The 27,138-nt window shown below is 47.6% G+C and overlaps 1 protein-coding gene across 4 annotated transcripts in view; it reads right to left on the minus strand.

Moving 5' to 3' along the window:
* The window catches only part of ARHGEF10L (Rho guanine nucleotide exchange factor 10 like), a 154,900-nt gene that overhangs the window by 86,036 nt on the left and 41,726 nt on the right, over positions 1-27,138 (minus strand). For all 4 annotated transcript variants that reach the window (XM_088463237.1, XM_088463236.1, XM_088463234.1 and 1 more), the window contains exons 2-4: positions 5,141-5,200; positions 3,411-3,590; positions 188-215 (exon numbers count right to left, since the gene is read on the minus strand). In XM_088463237.1, coding sequence (XP_088319363.1) covers positions 188-215; positions 3,411-3,590; positions 5,141-5,183 — 251 coding nt within the window. In that variant the 5' untranslated portion in view covers positions 5,184-5,200. The remainder of the gene's footprint in view (positions 1-187; positions 216-3,410; positions 3,591-5,140; positions 5,201-27,138) is intronic.

The raw sequence follows: 27,138 nt of genomic DNA on the forward strand, positions 1-27,138 counted from the left end.
TAAGGAGATACAGGACACACCAGTGGGCAGGACACAGTAAGGAGATACAGGACACACCAGTGGGCAGGATACAGTAAGGGGATACAGGACACACCAGTGGGCAGGACACAGTAAGGGGATACAGGATACACCAGTGGGCAGGATACAGTAAGGATAATTAGGATAGTATAGGGTTATAGGTACTTACTTTGACGGTCGTGCTGGGGCAGTTGGCTCTGTGAAAAGAAATGATGAATATTTAGGCCGGATCAGTATGTATATAAGGGACACAAGAAAACTGCCTGTAACATGGACGGCTATTACTATTCTCCTACCTGAGCTCTGTAACTGGCAGGCAGATATATCAATGGGTAAAAAGCCCTGCTTCCGGTGAGAACGGGTGTTTCTGCTAGGAAAGGGTTACCGATGGGCGATGACATTGCTATCAGGGCAGCAATCCCCTCCGCTGCTAGTATACACCAGGCTAATAACAGGTATCTCACAGTGACTTTTACCGTGACACAATATCTGCCCAATAAATATAGTTCTGCAAAAGGCTGCAGTGCTGTATATATGCAGAGAGAGTAGATCAGTGTCTTATATGGAGACGCAAGGGCTCGATTCATGCCAGAACACATTCATCACCCCCATCAATGCCATCAATGCCGCCCATTGTCTGCCAGAGGGGCGAGATGCATTCACGTACAGACGGTCACGTGACCATGAGGTCACCATGTTGTTACTCTGCAGCAATGTGCAAAGATGTGGCCACATAGATGATACAATGTATCAGCGGACATGCAAAGATGTGGCCACATAGATGATACAATGTATCAGCGGACATGCAAAGATGTGGCCACATAGATATACAATGTATCAGCGGACATGCAAAGATGTGGCCACATAGATGATACAATGTATCAGCGGACATGCAAAGATGTGGCCACATAGATGATACAATGTATCAGCGGACATGCAAAGATGTGGCCACATAGATGACACAATGTATCAGCGGACATGCAAAGATGTGGCCACATAGATGATACAATGTATCAGCGGACATGCAAAGATGTGGCCACATAGATACAATGTATCAGCGGACATGCAAAGATGTGGCCACATGGATGACACAATGTATCAGCGGACATGCAAAGATGTGGCCACATATATGACACAATGTATCAGCGGACATGCAAAGATGTAGCCACATAGATGACACAATGTATCAGCGGACATGCAAAGATGTGGCCACATAGATGATACAATGTATCAGTGGACATGCAAAGATGTGGCCACATAGATGACACAATGTATCAGCGGACATGCAAAGATGTGGCCACATAGATGACACAATGTATCAGCGGACATGCAAAGATGTGGCCACATAGATGACACAATGTATCAGCGGACATGCAAAGATGTGGCCACATAGATGACACAATGTATCAGCGGACATGCAAAGATGTGGCCACATAGATGATACAATGTATCAGTGGACATGCAAAGATGTGGCCACATAGATGACACAATGTATCAGCGGACATGCAAAGATGTGGCCACATAGATGATACAATGTATCAGCGGACATGCAAAGATGTGGCCACATAGATGATACAATGTATCAGAGGACATGCAAAGATGTGGCCACATAGATACAATGTATCAGCGGACATGCAAAGATGTGGCCTCATAGATGATACAATGAATCAGCGGACATGGAAAGATGTGGCCACATAGATGATACAATGTATCAGCGGACATGCAAAGATGTGGCCACACAGATATACAATGTATCAGCTGATATGCAAAGATGTGGCCACATAGATGATACAATGTATCAGAGGACATGCAAAGATGTGGCCACATAGATATACAATGTATCAGCGGACATGCAAAGATGTGGCCACATAGATGATATAATGTATCAGCGGACAGGAGGGGGGGGGGATTTGCTGAGAAGCCATCAAAGGGCATTAGTAAAATGTATTGTGGGTATTATCCTATTGAAAACGTACCTAATTGTCCAACCAATGAATAAGGAAGGAAATATCACAGCATGGGCCGGATTCATAGCGCACTCAGCAGCACCTATTGGCGGTCGCCTGTCTGCGACTCTATGCAAATCTCGCTCACGAACTCCTCCCCTCGTGTACATCTGTGCGCTGAAATGTGCAATGACTGAGAACATCCTGGCGGTGGCGCATTTGCATATGTTCGCATAACTGACGCGTACAAAATTGGAAATTGCGGAGAATTAGCGCACGCCTCTGAATCAGGTTGGAGAATACAAGCAGTAAAAACGTCTACCCTCCGACCAATTTAACACCGTTTTCATGACTTTTTCTCTGAATATACTGCGCAGTCCGGCCATTTATTTATTACCGTCAGTGTTTAGTGAATTCTATGATGGGGCCAGAAAAGTAATAACATCACATACGCTATAGTCACAGACAGCGTCCATTTGCCCATTAATCACTCAGTTTGCACAGGTGAGAGAGAATAGGCATCGGGACGGGCGATATTAATGGTGTCACCAGGAACGTTTGACGGATTTTATTATACTGGTTGAAGTGCTCCGAGAAATGTGCTGGAAGAGCAAATGACGTCACACTATAAATAAAGGGACAACGCTTCCTGTGCAGTTTCTGTGTGGGCCTCATCCTCTTGCACCGGCACATGCGGTAAGTAGACTAGTGCCAGGTTCTACTGTGCATGTAGCGCCATTTTCCCAGTGATTACGGCGCATGCACATATTTTCGGGGAAATTACGCCAACACCAGTGATTACTGCAGTGTCAGCGGAGAGGGAAGTTTAGTCTATGGGCGCAGGGTTAACGGTGTGGGACTGACGGAGGGACCCCTGTGCAATGCACACCCTGCACCCACTATATATATATACCTCCTGTGCTATATCTATAGAGCAATAGGCTGTGCGCCCCTCCATAATACAGGGAACACCCCCAAATGTTCCTTCTCCATCACTATTGCTGGCCATACACTAGTACGATGTAGTACGATTCGATTCATCGTACGTTTTCCCTTGAACTCCCCGGCAGACCCGACGGCGAGATTTGGTGCTTTGTAACACACACGATCTGCATACGACTACGATAGATGTGATGCGCTGCACATCTGATCATACGATACGTTTTAAGAGCGGCAGGAGCACGCATCGGATCGTATCCTACCTAAATGCTACACGATTCATCGTACGACACGTCGAAAATCGGGCAATTGGCCCGCAATCGGGCTAGTGTATGGCCAGCATTAGACATCACCTGCCAAATTAAATAAGGTTTTCCCACTTCAGAGCTAAACTAGGTTCAGTCACCTTCTCCCGCACTGAGCGAGGAGCATCCTGAGCACCATCTGCAGGTAATTACAGTGTTATCGCAGCAGCTGCTGCTGGTTATGGAGCAGACAGGTGGTTACCTGAGCTGGGGGAGGGGTGGTCTCGCCGGAGGGGGGTGTCCGGGACACTGCTGGAGGATGACAGTCTCTTCTTTATCCCTTTACATTCTGCTTCATCATCACTGTCAAAATCAAAGACTTCCCCCTGATCATCCTCATCGTCCTGCTGGGGGCAGGCAGACACCGCTGGGGAGACATTACCTGGAAGATACAACAGACTCACAGGTCATGTACAGGTGACCGCGCCTTCAACTCGTATATTAACGGATCACAGAACTCCACCATCAACATCAATAACCTGTCACACGAAGGGAAAACATAAAACACATATGGGGTACACACAGTACACTCAGGATGCAGGAAGTAACACTCAGGGGACACACAGTACACTCTGGGCCTGATTCAGAGCCGGACGCTATTTGCGCTCGCTCGTTCAGAAAAAGGGGCCGGCTATTTAAATTGAGCGCTCGCTCTTTGCGGTCTGTTGACGCCTCTATGTCTGAGCGAGCGAACAAAACATGCGCTCGCTATTTTGTAAAGACGCCCCCTGGCCACTCGCATCCTACGTCATCTCCGCTATTTATTAGATTAATCGAGTACATCGAAAGGCGTCTGAACTGCTCGCAGTGCTTGTGGTTGGATTATCCTACCGCAATCATGCGAACAGTTCAGGCTAAGAGACAACCAAGTGACGTGGTCCATGACGCTGCTTTGTTAATTATGAACATCCTTAAAACGCCCGTTTTGACCGTTTGGCACCATCGGAGCTGCTCGTAGAACTTAAGGTAGACCATACCCTCTCTTAAGCACTATGATAAAGTCAGTGTAAAAACCGCCCTTGTCACATGTGCCATGACACTACTTAGTTAAGTATACACTCCCATAAAACGCCGTTTGCATAGTCAGGCACGCGTGCGTTCGGATCTCCACTCCCCGTTTTCAAGCACCTTCTCCTGTTACCACCCACAAACGCCTCATCCTGTCACTCAAATTAGCAGGCACTCGCGATTTTGCGAGCGCTCGATTTCCGACCGCAATGACTGGTTGGTGCATGCGCATTACGACCCATACGCATGCGCAGTTGTGCGAACATCGCTCGGAGCGAACGGAAGGCCGCTTACGAGCGGCTCTGAATCAGTCCCTTAGGATGCAGAGTTACACACGGGGTACACACAGTACACTCAGGATGCAGGAAGTAACTCTTGGCAGGGGGGTTACACTTCATACACTAAGATGCAGGAAGTTACGCTCTGGGTACACATTATACACTCTGGGTACACAATAAACACTGGGGATGCAGGAAGCTACAATCAGGATACAGATGGTACATATCAGGGATACACATTATACACTTGGGGTACACAATAAACACTGGGGATGCAGGAAGCTACAATCAGGATACAGATGGTACATATCAGGGATACACATTATACACTTGGGGTACACATTATACACTCGGGGAGGGTACACATTATACACTCGGGGAGGGTACACATTGTACACTCTGGGTACACATTATACACTAGGGATGCACGAAGCTACAATCAGGACACAGATGGTACATATCAGGGATACACATTATACACTCGGGGTACACATTATACATTGGGGATGCAGGAAGTTGCACTGGGGGTACAGCACTACACACAATACATTTAGGCAGGTTATAGGAGAACTTCTGCACTGCGTTAGTGAGTGGAACACTTAGGCTGTTAGTACAGGGAAGGTAAGAGTGTTGCAGGGTACAGTACCTAATGCATGGAAGAGAAACCGGGAGCTCTCAGCAGAATCCATCTCTCCTGTGGAAGAACCTGAAACACATGGACACACTAAGCACCTTCCACTGCCTGAAGGTCCAGGCTTGCCTTGCCCATAGAGGTGCCCACCCCAGGGAGCCTGCCCCTCACCTTCCTACTCCTGATATCTTTCTGCCCATGTATGAAACAAGATACAAATCCAGCGACAGGTGACAGACGGTGACACATTACCCAGCAACTCTCATATCTACACACCCATAATAAACATAGGCATGATAATAATATATGGTGTCACACTCACACACATTACTGTACAGAAACTGGGCAACACCCAGACGTCGCCACTCATCCTGACACTACACCAGCACTCAGACACTCAGCACTGCTCCTGACACTACACCAGTACTCAGACCTCACCACTCCTCCTGACACTACACCAGCACTCAGACACTCAGCACTGCTCCTGACACTACACCAGTACTCAGACCTCACCACTCCTCCTGACAATACACCAGTACTCAGACACTCAGCACTCCTCCTGACACTACACCAGTACTCAGACCTCACCACTCCTCCTGACACTACACCAATACTCAGACCTCACCACTCCTCCTGACACTACACCAGTACTCAGACCTCACCACTCCTCCTGACACTACACCAGCACTCAGACCTCACCACTCCTCCTGACACTACACCAGCACTCAGACCTCACCACTCCTCCTGACACTACACCAGTACTCAGACCTCACCACTCCTCCTGACACTACACCAGTACTCATACCACACCACTCCTGACACTACACCAGTACTCAGACCTCACCACTCCTCCTGACACTACACCAGTACTCAGACCTCACCACTCCTCCTGACACTACACCAGTACTCAGACCTCACCACTCCTCCTGACACTACACCAGGACTCAGACCTCACCACTCCTCCTGACACTACACCAGTACTCAGACCTCACCACTCCTCCTGACACTACACCAGCACTCAGACCTCACCACTCCTCATGACACTACACCAGCACTCAGACCTCACCACTCCTGACACTACACCAGTACTCAGACCTCACCACTCCTCCTGACACTACACCAGTACTCAGACCTCGCCACTCCTCCTGACACTACACTAGCACTAAGACCTCACCACTCCTCCTGACACTACACCAGTACTCAGACCTCACCACTCCTCCTGACACTACACCAGTACTCAGACCTCACCACTCCTCCTGACACTACACCAGTACTCATACCTCACCACTCCTCCTGACACTACACCAGTACTCAGACCTCACCACTCCTCCTGACATGACAAAAGCCGGATCTGCGATGCCAACTAAAGGTGTCTTTTACCTTCAGACGCCTCCTGCAGGCATCAGCATATCTTAGTACAGTTGCTGCATCCAAAAACGCAGCTACTGATCTACTGCATCCATCTCTGTATCAGGTCGAGAGAACACCTGATTTTGTGTTCAATATTATTCCCCAGCTGCTGAAATGCGCCGCTTAGTAAATTTACCCCGTAGTTTGAGGTATTTGGCTGAAAGAGCAGAACATATATGAGGGGGTAGCAGAAATGAGAATATGCTGGAAGAGTGATGGATATCTTCTTGTATAGAGCTGGTGAGGTGGGAGTTATACACAGAGCACAAGAAACAATGAACCAGAAAAGCTAACACTCTACAACGTCACGCCACTCTCTGTGGTCAGGGTTTGACTGACGTAAATCTCAGCATGCGGCAGGACCACAATCTTTAAGAAAAAGGGGCGTGGCCTATTGGGAGGGGTGCAGCCTCACGGCACACCCCCATTTTGGGCTGCCCCCAGGCTCTCCCCTGTACTGTGTAGATGCCGCACACTTGCTTTACAGCCACACTGTGCACACGCGGTGATGGATTAGTAACGGCGGACACGGTGAGGAATTAAGACCGATTGGGGGGAGGTAACGGGTGGCTACAAAAACGCAGGCGTTCCTGAGCCGTTTACTTGTCGACTCTTAGCGACCAGCCTCGGTGTCTTAGTTGAGACGGACATTCTGAGACAACATTGGGCTGCTCAGAAGTTCAATGGTGTGACCGATGTGCAACTGATTTTTGCACCTTGTACATAAGCGGTGTCTCTGTGCACAAGACGACGACGATTGAGCCATTAGCATAGCTTTGCAAGTCCTCTGCATACGGAATCGCAGCAGCGACGGGCATTGCGTGCATCTCTGAATCATGCCCTCTGTCTGCTATTGGAAATATGTCTTTCCCAAAAGGAATGCAGGAGAGTGGTATGGCCTCTATTACATTAGGCCAGTCATAGATGTATGCAGAGATGTAACTAGACTTTTTGGTGCCCTGTGCCAGAAAGGCCAGGGAGGAGATAGGGGAGGCCAGGAGATGCTGGGGCCAGGGAAGACATAGGGGTGGCCAGGAGATTCTGGGGCCAGGGATGAGATAGGGGAGGCCAGGAGATGCTGGGGCCAGGGAAGAGATAGGGGAGGCCAGGAGATGCTGGGGCCAGTGAAGACATTGGGGTGGCCAGGAGATTCTGGGGCCAGGGATGAGATAGGGGAGGCCAGGAGATGCTGGGGCCAGGGATGAGATAGGGGAGGCCAGGAGATGCTGGGGCCAGGGAAGGCATAGGAGTGGCCAGGAGATGCTGGGGCCAGGGATGAGATAGGGGAGGCCAGGAGATGCTGGGGCCAGGGATGAGATAGGGGAGGCCAGGAGATGCTGGGGCCAGGGATGAGATAGGAGAGGCCAGGAGATGCTGGGGCCAGGGATGAGATAGGGGAGGCCCGGAGATGCTGGGGCCAGGGATGAGATAGGGGAGGCCAGGAGATGCTGGGGCCAGGGATGAGATAGGGGAGGCCAGGAGATGCTGGGGATAAAAGAAGAGGAAGCTACAATTGAGAATGATAATAAACAGAAAATTGACATGCCCAAACATCGCCCCCTGCCCTGCGGTGCCTAGTTACAGCTCTTGATGTCTGGTATCCCACTGAGCCCTCTGAGACTTTGGGTGGCCTCGGGTTCTGAGGGGTCATGGCCGCTGGAGGGGCTCAGCTACACCCCTCGTATACATTACTACAGCGTGCGCAAGTGCACATCAGGGTCTTTGATCGCGGCATCACATGGGCTGTGGTAATCTACCACTCACCCCTCCTTCTCAACTTCCCTGCCCTGGATAGGCAACAGTCTGATTAACAGATTGCAGCTGTGTATGTTCTTGATCTGGTACTTTCATGGGCAGGATGAACATGTGGAACTATTGATCCAGTGCATAACACATCCTTGTATTGCCCACTTCGTCCGTGGTAACCTATGTAGTGCATCCAAAATGGCTACCTCACCTGGTACTCTTGTGGGTAGGATGAACAATGCATGGATCTGATGAATTTGTAAGGATCGTGTATCTCATCATAGTATTCTGTAGCTATTCCAGTATGTGTCATCTGTACCAAGCATTGCCTGTTGCACCCATTGTACCCAGTTTAGTGTGCCCAAAATTGCTGCCTCGTCTGGGATCTTTATGGGCAGGATGAACAACCCATGGAACTGATGACCAAAATGGCTGCCTCATCTCTGTATTATGCTCATGGGTTCTGTATGTTATATAAAGGAAAAGTGCTTTGGGTCCCACTGGGGAAGAGTGCAATTATAAATAAAATGATTAGTATTATTTTTATAAAAGGGTGGGACTGCGACTTACTCACAGCCTGGGAGAGATGAGGGAATGTAAGCCGACCACTACTCTGAATCAACTATATGCATGAACCTGGCACATGGCTATGGCAGTACTGGTTCTAGGCTGTTCTAGTACTGGTTGTTTTAACTTAATTACTAATTGATGGTGTATTCATTCCCAATATCTAGGGCAGCATCAACAGTAAATATGGACTTGACGTGTTTTACTGGTCTAGGATATTTGGGATTATGTGGATGACCTACATGTGTTCTAGACCTCTCACTATTTCCAGCCTGACCGCATCGGACGTTTATTTATTTATTACCAGTTATTTATATAGCGCACACATATTCCGCAGCGCTTTACAGAGACTATGGTCCCTATTCAAATAGTTTCGCACCCGCGATACTTTTCTGCCTGCCACACTTTTTGCCTACTTCGTGTGTTTTGTACGCAAAAACTTTTTGTGCGCGCCCCCGATATTCACCGTATTCAATTCCAAAGGATGCGAAAACGCATCCCGGTGAAACTCTAACAGGCGAAAAGTTTTGGCAGAATTGGGAAAATCAGCCTGACACCCCCCAAAAGATGCACTAACATTGGGGATCAATGTAGATGTCCCCGATTAGCCCTACTGAAGCTATTTGGGGTATTAAGTGCTGTCAATTGCTCCAAAAGAGCGACTTTGCACAAGTGGTGAAGAATAGCATTAAGCTGTTTTTTTGGGTGTTCTTTTTCGCCCCCATTTTCAAAGTGCTTTTTTGCGTGTTCCTATTTTTGTGTTTGTGTTTTTTAACGCAGTTATCCTTTTGGGAGCTGTCCAAAGCCAGAGTGGTTTCCGCACCTTTGTACCCCAAAACCGCAATTCTGCACTTTCTCCCGCCGGGTATTCATAGTCGAAACTTTTTCGCCTATTACATTGAGTTTCCGCGTACGCGAAAAGTCTTTGCAATTGAATACGGCAAATAGTTTCCACCTGGCGAAAAGACAGAATCCGATCAAGGTTTTTCGCACCTAATTGAATATGGCCCTATTTGTCCATTCACATCAGACCCTGCCAAAGTGGAGCTTACAATCTATATTCCCTACCACATGTATACACACACACTTACACACTAGGGTACATGTTTGTTGGGAGCCAATTAACCTACCAGTAAATTTTTGGAGTGTGGATGGAAACCGGAGTACGAGGAGGAACCTCGCGCAAGCACAGGGAGAATATACAAACTCCACACAGGGCCGCAGTGGGAATCGATCCCATGATCGGTGCTGTGAGGCAGTAATGTGCTGCCCGACATCTGTATTTACTGCAACAGTCCATGAATGTTTAATCTGATAACAATTCCTCTAGCAATAAAAATAGAGGACTTAAATAAAAATTTTTGTACCTGTGCGTTACTTCTGTGCGTTCCTACATCGTGCTGCACTAAACCCCAAGTCCCTGCGGATCTCTTGCTGTAGCAAGGATCAATTAATGGAAAGGTTGTAAGATGTACAGTGGGTGAGTTGTACCCGCCAGGATGCTTGTCCCTTCCATTAACAGACATGGGCCCGTATTCAATTTGAGGTGAAAAGTCCGGATCCGCGATACTTTTTCGCCGATGACGTCATTTTCGCCTGTTTTGCTTTTAACCCGTATTCAATTTGAAAGACTTTTCGCCTAGGCGGAAAGTCAATGCAATGTACTAGGCGAAAAAGTTTTGACCATGAATAGCAGGCGGAAAAAAGTGCAGAATTGGGGTTTTGGGGTGCAACGTTGCGGGAATCCCCCTGCAGCCTTCAGACAGTCCCCCAAAGGTAAACTGTGTAAAAAAAAAATAAACACTTAAGGACACCTAAAAAAATTACTTTGAAAAAGGGGGCGAAGAAAAAAAAAGTTGGGGGACAAAGTTAAAAACTAGCGAACTTGACTCTGGGGAGGTCCCCAAGTATGCCCCAGGTGTTTTTTTGATTGCAGGTGTTTGGGGCAGGTGGATTTTTCACGATTTTTTCAACTTCACTTTAGCAACTTTTAAATATGCTGACCCCCATTTCCAAGTACCCCAAATTTACTGGGATAAGTTATTTTCAGGAAATAATACTCCTGAATACTATTCTGCATCACGTATAGAAAAAACTCTATTTAGCAGCTATTGAGCCCGTTTAAAAACACCAAATGCCTTCAGCAAGCCAAATCGGGGGGTACCATAGGGAACCCCCATTTCAGAGCCCCTTTTTATGGGGTGTCAGACTGATTTCCCCATTTCTGACAGTACTTTCCGCCTGTTTAAGTTTCACCGGGTCTCGTTTTCGCGTACTTTCAAATTGAATACGAGAATACGCGGGGACGTGCGCAATTCTTTTCCACATGCAAAACGGGCGATGTAGGCAAAATGTCCGGGCCGCGAAAAAGTATCGCGGCTCAGCTCAAATTGAATACGGGCCTATAAACTCATAGTAAGAAGATCTGAAACACAGTTTTTTGTTATTGCTGCCTTATGGTTGAATAACAAAGTATAAACTTCACTATAGTTCACACCTACCCTATGTTTGTGCCCTTTTTGTAAAAGTGCAAAGCCTGAAAAACAATGTTAAGGACACATAGTAAAAGGCTAGTTCGTTTTCACGCGTTTTACCCATTTTTCCTGAGTGTGACCGAGAGCTGCAACATTGTTGTAACAAAGTCGTATGAAGTTATGTGGGCGCTTAGACTGCTATCTTATCAAATGGGCATAAACATGGCCCCTCTACCTTTAGTTACAGGAGCTGGAAGTTCCTAATGTTTCAGCTTCATTTTTAACCTTCGGATACCCAAAATGGGATTGTATTATTTTTTTTGCAGTTTTATGGATATATGCAAATTGGACTTCGCACTGGTATCTTTTTGTGTATCTTGTTTATTATATTAAATTACATAGTTTGTTCAGGATTTCTTTTTCTCTGTTCTGCTACTGTATATGTTTATTGAAAAACATAAGAAAAAAATTATAAAATAAAGAATTTATTTAAAAAAATAAAAAAATTACACCAAACATAGATTTTTCTATGCATACTGAATAATATTTATAGATAATCATTGATCATTTTTGTATTTTACTTTTAGTCAATTAATAATGCTATTGTGAATTTAGATCTAAAAATTAATAACCCAATTAATTGTAAAAAATAATTTGTGTCGTTGGGTCAGATCTGGCCCCATTTTGGGAAGCTGTGTCATGACTTGCATCGGTGCGAATATTATTTCTTTCTCTAGGTTTTTCGGTTAGCGCAGCATGTAATAGGACGGGTTACCTACTTCCCGTTTTTTGCAGCCTGCACCACATTATAATGGTCAGTGGTGACACGTGCAGGGCATCACATGAACTTGTGGTGTGTCTAACAAAACATCGATTGTACACCTTTATTTCAGAGTTCCTTGCGGAATGTCGAGATTTTTGACCCAAAAATAGTAGGCAGAAGAATTAGAAAATGTTGATTTGGATTTGTTTTTGATGGAGGTGATGCGGAAAGTGAATCTGAAGACAATTGTTATGTTGAAGAAGATGAAGAAGATTCCGAAGAGGAGAGTGACGAGAATGAATCTTCTGATGCCGATAATGACAATATTGTTGCACGGGATGGAACAACTTGGTTCACCCGGCCCAAGGCTACTGCAGGTAGACGTTCTAGTACCAATATTGTAAAAGCAAATCTGGGTTTGACGAATATAAGGCCATGCTTGCCGACATTTAGCTCCCTCCTTCCGGGAGGGAGCTGTCGGGCTTTCACAGCGGGGGGGCGTGTCGCTGTAAAAGGAGGCGTGGCTTGGCAGATGACACATCATTGGGGATGGGGCATGTGGACGTGACAGCGCGATCGCGTCATCGTGGCCCCGTACCTTCTTCACAATGCTGACATTAATAGCATTGTGAAGCAGGGGCGGGGCCACGATGATGCGATTCAGCGCGAATCGCGTCACCGCCTCCTTTTCTGCCGGGATTTATACTATAAAAAATAACTAAATGACGGTGCGCTAATAAAAATGGTTAAACACACTAAAATAGGATTGACAGGGCAGAATTTAAACCAGGACGCCAATTTTTGCTCAATATATTTTATATCAATAACGAGTATCAAATGACAATATACATACATCAAACACACATAAAAATATGTATAAAATATAGGCCCTCATTCAGAGCCGTACGCTCTGAGCAGAGCGCACGCTCTGAATGAGGGCCGCCCTCCATGAAAATGGAGCGTCCTACTGGACGCTCGTATAGCTGTGGGTCACCACCCACAGCCTATACGAGCGTGCAGTTTGATGGCCGCGATGGTCGTGACCATCGCGACCATCGAAACTGCGAGCCGGAGCCTGCGGTTGAGGTTTTCAACCGCAAGCTCCGGAGTGATTTTGGCTCTATCAGAGCCAAAATCACTCCCACTGACATCACTAGTGATGTCAGTGGGCCGGCTTTTGACGGGAGGCGTTCCCGTGGGAACGCCCCCGTCAGGGAGGCACGCTACCGGCACGCCTACCAAAGGGGGCTGCTGTCAATCAACATCGACAGCACGCCCCCTTTGATCAGACACAACGAGCGAAGGACTTTCCTTCGCTCGTCGCGTCTGGCGCATGCGCACGACGGAGCTCCCTCCGTCGTGCGCATGCTCAGTCCAGAACATCGACCCACTTGCGAGCGGACAGCAGCTCGCGAGTGGGTCTGAATCAGGCCCATAGACCACAATTCGGATCCTCATATATCTATACTAGGACCCGATATTTAGTCCATAGTGCCACAATTCGATATTAGTATTATAAAACCATTTGACTCTCACCAGACTCGTAAATAAGGAAGTCCTTTTGATGGTCCCACGGACCAATTTTCTTCAGTTTAAATCAAAACGGGATATTCGCAATGATAGTCCTTTATAATATAGAACTTTTGATGTATACAATTCCGATCAGCCCACATGCATAGTTAGGAAGCTCCGGTTTGAAGGTACACAAAGGCTCCAATGACATCAACCTGTGACCGCCTCTCTTTAGCCGATTGCACACTCCGACTACTGGAGATTTACCTCCGTTGGATTTCCAAGTGATCGGCTTCAGTGATGTATAGAGGCACTAATTAAGCCAGCCTGTGACCGCCTCTCTCTTATCGCCCGGAGGATTGAAGTTGATAGCGAGTAGTGGGTACACTTGCCAAAAAATAATAATAAATAAAAATAAAAATACAAATAAAATAAGATAAATATGAGAGAGTTTAATTAAAAGTATGTATCTAGGTAAAGTTATTTAAAATTGAGAGATACATTCAATATTTGATTATTTGGTATCTATATGACGAAAGTGTAGAGGTAGAGAGTCTGATCTTGAGAATTTGTGGTTTTAAGACCGGGGTTCGAATCCCGGTATAGGATTGATTTAATAGTATCTTTATTATTCCTTATTTATTTATTTTTTACCTTTTATCTCTTATAGAGAGAGAGAGATATATATACTTTTTTTTTTTTTCATTTAACAATATGGGTATAGACTTAGTAGATGTATAACTATGAATAGAAAATGATTAACCTTGATGCCAATAAATTGCTGTTTTTATTTTCTAAAACCCTCTATGGGATTTTGCTATGTGATTAATGACCATTAGAGACACCTGTTTAAGCAGGTGTAAAGATTTGTGCCAATTATCATTCAATTAAGTAGGTTTAAAAAGGAAAAATCTGGAGCAATAAGTATCCATACTCTTTGATAAAGCTTCCATAGGCGGAAGCGAAACGCGTCAGCGATACCTACTATTGTGTTGGTACTGCTTGCCAGACATCATCTTGCTTTGATTGGAAGCTTTGGAAACTTTGCTGTATAGATACAGTGAGCCGCATATATGCTAACTGAGACGGACTTCCAGGACTAGCAGCACACGGGCGATAAGAGAGAGGCGGTCACAAGCTGACTAAATTAGTGCCTCTATACATCACTGAAGCCGATCACTTGGAAATCCAACGGAGGTAAATCTCCAGTAGTCGGCGTGTGCAATCGGCTAAAGAGAGGCGGTCACAGGTTGATGTCATTGGAGCCTTTGTGTACCTTCAAACCGGAGCTTCCTAACTATGCATGTGGGCTGATCGGAATTGTATACATCAAAAGTTCTATATTATAAAGGACTATCATTGCGAATATCCCGTTTTGATTTAAACTGAAGAAAATTGGTCCGTGGGACCATCAAAAGGACTTCCTTATTTACGAGTCTGGTGAGAGTCAAATGGTTTTATAATACTAATATCGAATTGTGGCACTATGGACTAAATATCGGGTCCTAGTATAGATATATGAGGATTTGAATTGTGGTCTATGGGCCTGATTCAGACCCACTCGCGAGCTGCTGTCCGCTCGCAAGTGGGTCGATGTTCTGGACTGAGCATGCGCACGACGGAGGGAGCTCCGTCGTGCGCATGCGCCAGACGCGACGAGCGAAGGAAAGTCCTTCGCTCGTTGTGTCTGATCAAAGGGGGCGTGCTGTCGATGTTGATTGACAGCACGCCCCCTTTGGTAGGCGTGCCGGTAGCGTGCCTCCCTGACGGGGGCGTTCCCACGGGAACGCCTCCCGTCAGAAGCCGGCCCACTGACATCACTAGTGATGTCAGTGGGAGTGATTTTGGCTCTGATAGAGCCAAAATCACTCCGGAGCTTGCGGTTGAAAACCTCAACCGCAGGCTCCGGCTCGCAGTTTCGATGGTCGCGATGGTCACGACCATCGCGGCCATCAAACTGCACGCTCGTATAGGCTGTGGGTGGTGACCCACAGCTATACGAGCGTCCAGTAGGACGCTCCATTTTCATGGAGGGCGGCCCTCATTCAGAGCGTGCGCTCTGCTCAGAGCATACGGCTCTGAATTGTGGCCTATATTTTATACATATTTTTATGTGTGTTTGATGTATGTATATTGTCATTTGATACTCGTTATTGATATAAAATATATTGAGCAAAAATTGGCGTCCTGGTTTAAATTCTGCCCTGTCAATCCTATTTTAGTGTGTTTAACCATTTTTATTAGCGCACCGTCATTTAGTTATTTTTTGTGGTTATTGCAGATTTTCTTGGGAAAATTAGTTTTTTAGTAGGTATACACAACCTACTGATGTGTGCCGCTGTATGGTGATATAGCAAGATCGTTTTTGATTAGCGCACAGCTTTTTTGGTGTGTTGGGGATTTACACTATAACTGCAAGGGCGGGAGGTCGCCAGGGGCTGGGAGGCTTACCTGCCTTTCTGAGGGGGTCGAGAGCAGCACCCCATTTTCGAGAGGCTCCCGACCGAATCGGGAGGGTACGCAAGTATGATATAAGCTCAAATATTGCGACACCATCTGATGCTTTCAAGTTATTCATCTTTCAAGATACATTTTAGTCACCGAAACAAAACCCAAAGCAGTATATGAAGACAAAGTATAGAATCCGGTTGATGATGTCGAAATTAATGCTTTATAATGGTGCATACGCACGGTCAGATCAGACAACGATATGTGTTGGATGATCATTATCGAACATCCAGCACAGCACCAAACCCCAAAATACTAAACGACCCATGATCAACGATCGCGGGTCCCTATAGTGACCTGGTCGATATCGACCAGGTTGGACTGCATGCACGGGCGATGGTCGTTATTGTTATCGACCATCCGTGCCCGGGCATCGTCCGTCATTTGGGGGCTGGAGGTGGTTAAAAAATGGACGATATAAACGATCTAACGATAAACGATATCGTTATCGTTTATATCGTCCTGCTAAATCTGACCGTGTGTATGCACCATTAGGGCTACTTTTGATTGCTGAATCTTGTAGAGGCAGAAGGGAGCCAATTAGAGAGTTACTATTACAAGTACATTTTAAATTAAATTAACTGTGCAATGTATGGATTGTGGGCCTGATTCAGACCTGCTCGCAAGCGCTTGAGCACCCACGAGCGGGTCGATGGTGTGCTCTGCGCACGCGCAGCGGCCGCACTGCGCGTGTGCAAGCCCTGGAGCGAGAGAGAAATTCTCTCGCTCCGTGGCTCACTACAAAAGGGGCGGCTGTCGATGTTGATCGACAGCTCACCCCGTTTTGTAGGCGTGGCGGGGGGTGGCTTCACAAATGGAGGTGTTCCCATGCCAACCCCTGCCATTTGTGGGCGTCCCCACTGACATCACCAGTGATGTTGGTGAGAGAGCTTCCGGCTCTATTAGAGCCAGAAGCTCTCTGGGGCTTGCGGCCACGAGATCCTACCACAAGGGTCTCGTCGCAAGCCCCGATGGTCGCGATGGTCAAGACCATCGCGACCATCGTCCTGGCCGCTCGCAATAGCTGTGGGTGGTCACCCACAGCTATGCGTGCGGCCAGGAGGCCGCACAAAGAAAAAAAAAAACGCCCTGATTCAGAGCGAGCGCTCTTTCAGAGCGTCCGTCTCTGAATCAGGCCCAGTATTTCATTTGCATTAAATTTTGTTAATTTGATTACTGATGTTGCGTATTATTGAACATAGTAGGTATGAGGCTGCCTCACCATACATTTACATGCAGAATAACTCATTTTAACCTGGAGTCAACTTTGACCCCATTTCGGGCTACAGTACACAAGAAAATATTTTGGCCATCCGAAGGTTAAATAGAACATTAAATAGTGGGATTAAGTGAAATTGGAGAGTTTTACATTTGCATGTCTGAGCAATTGTGAAGAGACGCATGGTAGCGCAAAGACACGTATGCCCCACTGCCAAGCCGATCATTTGTAGGTTCATGAGACCAGGTACAAACATACGATGTTATAATGACGGTACCCGGCACTACCGAACCACTTCTAATTCACGTATAGCGAATGTACCGCTGACACTGATTGGTGCTAAGCACTGGCGACATATAACACTGGTGCCGACCTGCACGCATCTTGTGATCTGTACGCCGCAGCGCTAATACCTTGGTTCTTACAGGGTTTTTTCTTACCATAATTCATGTCCAATATGCGTCTAAATTCAGCTATCGCTATCCGATTATCTCAGGTACTCACAATGCAGCATGACGATGGCATCGCTATAAGCGTCGTCTCTTGTAATATAAGCATCCCAGCTGCGCGTATAACGCTGTCCATGTCCAGACATAGAGTCGGACTAGGACCTGAAGGGCCCACCAGAGAATGCAGTGGTAGGGGCCCAAACTTAAAGTGTGTGGCCAGCCACCAGAGAGGGTGTGGTCAGCCACCAGAGAGGGTGTGGCCAACCACCAGAGAGGGTGTGGCCAGCCACCAGAGAGGGTGTGGTCAGCCACCAGAGAGGGACAGGGCCTGATTCAGCACAGATCGCTATTGCGATAGCCGCTACGATTACCCTCGCAGTCACACTGTGAAGATATGCTAATGTCTGCGATCGCTATTCTGTCGCAGCACAACATAAGGACGCCCACCTTACCTTACACACATCCGTAATACTTAGCAAGTTTGCAAAACCATCGGTAACAGTGAGTACCATCGCAGCCTCATACACACTTACACAGTTACACAGGCTCTGACCTTACTCAGGAATTGCTCATTTCAGCGCACGCAGTGAGAGCTCAGGCTGCGCATGGCATCACAGTGCCTAATTTATGCACGCCCCTGCCACAGCGTTCAAATGCACTGGCACGCCTGCGTTTCGCTGACCCCCCCCCCCCCGTCACCACCCACAAACGGTACTTCCTGTCAATCACTCTGTGATGGGTCTGCGTAGTCACTGCGATCTCAATCCCGATCGCAGTGGAGTGTTCGAGCACAGCGATGCATGCCCAGAACGCAACAATCGCCCGATTGCGTGCGTAATAGCGTTTGCGATCCTTACTGAATTAGGCCCTTAGCCAACTTTAACAGAAGACTTGCAAAGAACAAGGGCCCTTTGGGGTGTGCCAGGACCAGCCACTCTGATTGGCAGGAAGATTCAAACCAAGCAAGTTTATCCACGATCCTGCTCCACCAAGTTACTGACCTTGTAATAGTAGAGTAACAATGTATAACTGGAGTGCAGGGACTGGAACCTGACCCCTAGAAGAGGGGATGAGACCCTCAGGCATTGGGGTCCACCGGAGATTTCCCCTGTACACCTGTGGGCCAGTCCGACCCTGTCCAGACTCTGCACCATACCTGAGACGGGTTTATCGGGTGGCACTCCATTTGGCGTGCTGACAGAGAAAACGCTCGGACTCCTGATGTATGTATAGGAGTGACAACCAATGTGCTGTACGTGGTAGGCCTAGCAACGTCCTTTGATCTTCAATTAACTTCTCAGATGAATGAGTTTCCCGTCCACTCACAGTAACGTTGTGTGTACGGCTGTCTCCGTGATACAACACAATCTGGTGTTACTGACATATGACCAGGGGGCCCAACAATGGACCTTACATGGACAGTCCTGTGGCCAAGAGAAAATATGCATCTGACCCGGGAGTCTTCTGCAAGCTGCATCCGCTACGTCTCAGGTACTCAGGGGAATATTGTGAGAGTGGGACCAAGTCCTGGTACCGATCTCAGGTGAGTTTTCCCGAGCGCAGGGGCTTATTTACATTTTACCTGATTCATCAAATCCTCTCCCAGGGAGGGAATAATATATATAATGCAGATGTGGATGGTGATGCTTTGAATAAAGCATTTGTTTCATTTATTAATTTTTAAAATAAAATATATGTAATTTTTTTTAACTATTTTCAAATAAATTATAGATTTTTTTTTAAATCTATGGAGCCCGACTGAATTCTTTGTGATGTGTTGCCAAACACCACGTGATTTTCGGCAGCCTGTGGCAGTACGCTCTAGCATCGCAAGTTTTCCTGCGCACCTCCATGAGATGCCCGCACATTGCGCCCATCGCGCTAAGAATTGAATTGTACCGGCACTTATTTATTTCGTTGTTTTTAGCAAGTGGAACGGATACCCAGATCAGTGCCGCAGGACAGCGTCCAACAAATAGGAGAAAAGACATTAACACGGAACCTTACTGACTCCTTAGCGCTGACCACTTCTCTCCGCCCACTGCATGGGTCTGTGGCGAAGGAAGGACATCAAAGATCTACAGTATGAACCACCCGAGGACGGGCAAGGAGGGCAGCAGGGTAACTGGCCACCTCAATGGGATGACAGAGAGGAGGGTGTGGCTACCTTTAGTCCAGCCCCACTAGCAGCCATGGCGGTGCTACGAGTGTGACGCGAGTCTTAATGGAAGGTGATTTATTTGTAATGGTTGGCGGTTGTCAGCAGGTCATATGAGATGAAATAGGGCCGGGCCAGGAGGCACATGTGACAATATTTTAGTGTTGACTTGATGATTGTGACATGAAATGTTGTTGCATTTACAGGGGTCATGGGGGCTAAATGACTGATGACTGTCCCTGACAGAGGGCCTGATTCAGCAAGGAACGCACACACTCGTCCACTGCGAGAATATGCTAATCAATGCACACACACGGAGACCGCGGCACAAGATGCAGACACCCAGCCCCATATTAAGCCACCCATCTCCCATACTCACATAGAAACATAGAATTTGACGGCAGATAAGAACCACTTTGGCCCATCTAGTCTGCCCTATTTTTAATCATATTATTACCTCAGCCCTTATTGATCCTTACTTCTTCTGAAGGGTATCCTTAGGTTTTTCCCATGCATGTTTACATTGCTCTACTGTCTTAGGGCCTGATCCAGAGCCGGACGCAATTAGCGCTCGCTCGTCCAGAAAATAGGGGTGGCTATTCAAATGAACCGTTCGCTCTTTGCGGTCTGTTCACGCCTCTAGGTCTGAACGAGCGAACAAAACTTGCGGTCTTTTTTGTAAAAATACGCCCCCTGGCCGCTCGCATCCTACGTCATGTCCGCTATTTATTAGATTAATCGAGTACATCGACCAGAGTATGAACTGCTCGCTATTATTGTGGTTGGTTTTTGCTACCACTATTTTGCGAGCAGTTCTGGCTATAAAATAACCCAGTGACGTGGTCAATGACGCTGCTGTTTTAATTATGCACACCCATAAAACGCCCGTTTTGACCTTTAAGCACGCCTGCGTTCTGATTTCCACTCCCCGTTTTCAAGCACCTTCCCCTGTTACCACCCACATACGCCTCATTCTGTCACTTAAAATAGCATGCATTCGCTATTTTGCGAGCACATGAATTTCGACCGCACTGACTGGTTCGCGCATGCGTATAACGATCCGTACGCATGCGCAGTTGGGCAAACATCGCTCGGAGCGAACGAGCGGCCGCTTACGAGCGGCTCTGAATCAGGCCCTAAGCCTCTAGTACGCAAGATAGCGTAAACATCAGTAACATCGAGAACCATCGTACCCATTTGCATATTAGTAGTTGACATAACCTGACGCATCCTGTGTACAGCTTACGGTATGACTGCGTATGCTGCTGCACTGCATTAATTATGCACGCCCCTAAAACGGCATCCCAACGCAAAGGCACGCCTGCGTTTGCCCAACCACCCTGTCACCACCCACAAACAGCACTTCCTGTCAATGGTTTCGGAAGGGGTCTGCGTATATGCTGCGTGTAATCTGCATACCCTAACCCGATCGCACTGGCTACTTCGCGCACGCGCAGTGCGATGCATACGCAGTGCGAAAATTTCAGCCAACTGCGTGCGTTCTCTCCTGTGCGTTCCTTGCTGAATTAGGCCCTGAACTGGGTCTGTTCTATAAACTGTATAGTGCAGAAATTTGGGGGGATTGGCTCGCAGTTCTCGGCCCACGGAATGGGTTATAATGACCCAGGTTGAAATGGTCACCAGGTAACTGGCTGCTGAGCACCGTAATGCGACCTTTAGGTTGTGGATTATTTGGCGCAGTACATGTGGCCCTAGCGTAGAATGGGCAGCCTGGTGGGCTTTAAAAACGGGGATTTCAAATAAAAGGCTGTGGCCATTTTTCTCTCCATTGTTTGGTGTGGTGTCTACTATTGTATGAGGGATGGTTGTCTGATTGTGGACAGAGCAGATAGTGGGGGTCATTCAGACCCGCTCGCGAGCGCAGGACGCTCGCAAGCGGGTCGATGTTGCCCCACTGCGCATGCGCACGACGGAGGGAGCTCTGTCGTGCGCATGCGTGAGACCCTGCTAGCGTTTGCTCTCCGTCGCTCCGGGTCTCGCACCAAAGGGGGCGTGCTGTCGATGTTGATTGACAGCACGCCCTTTTTGGTGGGCCTGCCGGGGGCGTGGCTGCCAGACGGAGGCGTTCCCATGGGAACGCCTACCGTCTGAAGCCGGCCCCACTGACATCTGGTCAGGGCGTTCGGCTCTGAATCAGGCCCTGTATCCACGGAGACATTACTGTATGATGAAGTGTGTGTGACTGCGGCTCATTCCAGGGTTTATCTAATGCAAAGGTTCTCAAATTCGGTCCCCGGGACCCCAAACAGTGCATGTTTTCCAGGTCTCCTCATAGAATCGCAAGAAAATTAATTATTTCCACCTGTGGATCTTTTAAAATGTGTCAGTGAGTAATGAACACACCTGTGCACCTGCTGGGTGACCTGGAAAACGTGACCTGTGTGAGGTCCTGAGGACCGAGTTTGAGAACCACTGATTTAATGTGACTATGGGCCTGATTCAGAGCCAGACGCTCTGACCAGAGCGCTCGCTCTGAATCAGGGACCTCCTCCATGAAAATGGAGCGTCCTCCTGGATGCTCGTATAGCTGTGGGTCACCCCCCACAGCATATACGAGCGTCCAAAAAGATGGTCGCGATGGTCTTGACCATCGCGACCATCGGATTTCCGACGGAGACCCTGCGGTAGGGTCTCCCTGCCACAAGCCCTGGAGTGATTTTGGCTCTATCAATCAACATCGACAGCACGCCCCCTTTGGTGTGGGACCCGGAGCGATGGGAAGCCCGTCGCTCCCCGGGTCTCGCGCATGCGCACGACGGAGCTCCCTCCGTCGTGCGCATGCGCAGTGGGGAACATCGACCCACTTCCGAGCGTACTGCCGCTCGCGAGTGAGTCTGAATGACCCCCTATATACACAACATGCAGAACAAAAACAGAGAATGGTCCACCATCAGCACAGAGTGTTTGAGCCCAGCCAACCCCACGTGTAGGTAAACTTGAAGTAGAAGGAGTTAGACCAATATATTGCCAGTCTGAGTATCTACGCCAATGATAGCCAACCCGATTCATGGCAGGGGCCGCACTGGGTGACCCTCTAACCTACCATTATTCTTACTCTCAGTAATAAAAAAATCAATGCATGTACCAGAGGCCCCCGTCAGTAATAAGATATAAGCAGGCCTATTATACAGGAGCTACAAGATAACACAGACACACCTATAGAGCAAGAAGGCGCTGGGGGCCACAAGTGAATGCTCGGATGGCTACACGGAGACCTAGGGCCGACTGTTACCCACCACTTAGTGTGATAGACGGCTAACACGACAAACACACCCACACATGGCGTCAGAACATGAACTGCGTAAAGAAGAACGTCTCCCCAGATCTGCATCTTTATAATAAATATATTATATAATATATATATTCTGCCTGGACAGCGAGACCTAAGCCTCAGACCTCCTATATAGCATCTGCAGTGATCACTTCCCTGTATGTAAAACACAGACCAGCAAGTGACCGCAACTGGTGACCCCAGCACACCCAAAACGGGGCGAGAGGGGTGAGAGGTCCAGGCTCAAGAGAACATTCACCCACTCCCTACTGGTGCACAAACAATTCAGTACAAATATTAAACACCCAGACAACAGAGGGTGAGTGCAGGCTTACAGATATATACCGGGAGCAGACACATAGATAACAGAGGGGGAGTGCAGGCTTACAGATATATACCGAGAGCAGACACATAGATAACAGAGGGTGAGTGCAGGCTTACAGATATATACCGAGAGCAGACACATAGATAACAGAGGGGGAGTGCAGGCTTACAGATATATACCGAGAGCAGACACATAGATAACAGAGGGGGAGTGCAGGCTTACAGATATATACCGGGAGCAGACACATAGATAACAGAGGGTGAGTGCAAGCTTACAGATATATACCGAGAGCAGCCTCATAGATAACAGAGGGTGAGTGCAAGCTTACAGATATATACCGAGAGCAGACACATAGATAACAGAGGGTGAGTGCAGGCTTACAGATATATACCGAGAGCAGACACATAGATAACAGAGGGTGAGTGCAGGCTTACAGATATATACCGGGAGCAGACACATAGATAACAGAGGGTGAGTGCAGGCTTACAGATATATACTGAGAGCAGACACATAGATAACAGAAGGTGAGTGCAGGCTTACAGAAATATACCGGGAGCAGACACATAGACAACAGAGGGTGAGTGCAGGCTTACAGATATATACCGAGAGCAGACACATAGACAACAGAGGGTGAGTGCAGGCTTACAGATATATACCGAGAGCAGACACATAGACAACAGAGGGTGAGTGCAGGCTTACAGATATATACCGGGAGCAGACACATAGATAACAGAGGGTGAGTGCAGGCTTACAGATATATACCGGGAGCAGACACATAGATAACAGAGGGTGAGTGCAGGCTTACAGATATATACCGGGAGCAGACACATAGATAACAGAGGGTGAGTGCAGGCTTACAGATATATACCGAGAGCAGACACATAGACAACAGAGGATGAGTGCAGGCTTACAGATATATACCGAGAGCAGACAGAGACAACAGAGGATGAGTGCAGGCTTACAGATATATACAGAGAGCAGACAGAGACAACAGAGGATGAGTGCAGGCTTACAGATATATACTGAGAGCAGACACAGATAACAGAAGGTGAGTGCAGGCTTACAGATATATACCGAGAGCAGACACATAGATAACAGAGGGGGAGTGCAGGCTTACAGATATATACCGAGAGCAGACACATAGATAACAGAGGGGGAGTGCAGGCTTACAGATATATACCGAGAGCAGACACATAGATAACAGAAGGGGAGTGCAGGCTTACAGATATATACCGAGAGCAGACACATAGATAACAGAGGAGGAGTGCAGGCTTACAGATATATACCGGGAGCAGACACATAGATAACAGAGGGTGAGTGCAGGCTTACAGAGATATACCGAGAGCAGACACATAGATAACAGAGGGTGAGTGCAGGCTTACAGATATATACCGAAAGCAGACACATAGATAATAGAGGGTGAGTGCAGGCTTACAGATATATACCGAGAGCAGACACATAGACAACAGAGGGTGAGCGCAGGCTTACAGATATATACAGAGAGCAGACACATAGATAACAGAGGGTGAGTGCAGGCTTACAGATATATACCGGGAGCAGACACATAGACAGCAGAGGGTGAGTGCAGGCTTACAGATATATACAGAGAGCAGACACATAGACAAGAGGGTGAGTGCAGGCTTACAGATATATACCGAGAGCAGACACATAGACAACAGAGTGTGAGTGCAGGCTTACAGATATATACCGAGAACAGACACATAGATAACAGAGGGTGAGTGCAGGCTTACAGATATATACCGAGAGCAGACACATAGACAACAGAGGGTGAGTGCAGGCTTACAGATATATACAGAGAGCAGACACATAGATAACAGAGGAGGAGTGCAGGCTTACAGATATATACCGGGAGCAGACACATAGATAACAGAGGGTGAGTGCAGGCTTACAGAGATATACCGAGAGCAGACACATAGATAACAGAGGGTGAGTGCAGGCTTACAGATATATACCGAGAGCAGACACATACAATCTATTAATACACCAGTGATACTATTATTAGAACCACCCAGTGAAATAAAAGTTTACATGAGAGCTAGCGACAACAATGACACAAATAGACGGGGTGAGAGTAATGAGACTATGACCTAGAAATAAACCTCGGTCACCTACATTTATAGTAATTTGGCCACGCATTGTTTTCCTGAAATATAATGAATTATTAGCGTATTCCAATTCTCTTATATATTAATTTTTAGATGTCTTAGATCCTGTCTAAAGAAACAGTGATACTTGTTATCTTTTATTTACAGACATATTAGATCCAGGCGTGACTAATATTTACACACCAGGGGCACATTCTAATATCACAAAAGATAAATCTCCCTCGCCCGCTGCGCCGCCAGCCAAGGTCAGTTCGTGTCACAGTCCCTGGGAAGGACTCAGTAGGGTGGTGACACAGCCTGGGAAAATAATGTTTTATTGATTATCTACTTACACCGACATAAACATCTCTGAAAATATTATTTCTGCAGCCTAAATAGGAATAATGATGCCAATGGGCGTGATTGAGAGGCGATTTCTTGCAAATGGCGGTTTGTGCATTACACTGCGACGGAATTCGTAAGCCCTGTGACGCCTACTTTGCAAATGTGAGCGATGCTCAATTGCGCAGGTAGATCCAATCTCTCCACCATCGATGCACCATCGGTCACAACATCGACTCCTCCAGCAGACCCGATCTGGTACACAGCCTTCCTTGTAAGTTTCTTAAGATATGGCCACTCTGGCTGCTGTGCTGCGAAGGAGATAACACGCCCATGACACAACCATAACACGCCCATGACACTCCCATGACACTCCCATAACACGCCCATGACACTCCCATAACACGCCCATGCCGCTTCCATAACACGCCCGTGACTCTCCCATAACACGCCCATGACAGTCCCATAACACGCCCATGACAGTCCCATAACACGCCCATGCCGCTTCCATAACACTCCCATAACACGCCCATGACACTCCCATAACACGCCCATGACACTCCCATAACACGCCCATGACACGCCCATGCCGCTTCCATAACACGCCCATGACTCTCCCATAACACGCCCATGACGCTCCCATAACACGCCCATGACTCTCCCATAACACGTCCATGACGCTCCCATAACACGCCCATGACGCTCCCATAACACGCCCATGACACTCCCATAACACGCCCATGACACGCCCATGCCGCTTCCATAACACGCCCATGACTCTCCCATAACACGCCCATGACACGACCATAACACGCCCATGACGCTCCCATAACACGTTCATGATGCTTACACGCCCATGACGCTCCCATAACACGCCCATGACTCTCCCATAACACGTCCATGACGCTCCCATAACACGCCCATGACGCTCCCATAACACGCCCATGACGCTCCCATAACACGCCCATGACGCTCCCATAACACGCCCATGACGCTCCCATAACACGTCCATGACGCTCCCATAACACTCCCATGACGCTCCCATAACACGTCCATGACGCTCCCATAACACGTCCATGACGCTCCCATAACACGACCATGACGCTCCCATAACACGACCATGACGCTCCCATAACACGACCA

Source organism: Taudactylus pleione, unplaced genomic scaffold (assembly GCF_031769625.1).
Source record: "Taudactylus pleione unplaced genomic scaffold, aTauple2 ptg001334l, whole genome shotgun sequence".
Lineage (NCBI taxonomy): Eukaryota > Metazoa > Chordata > Amphibia > Anura > Myobatrachidae > Taudactylus > Taudactylus pleione.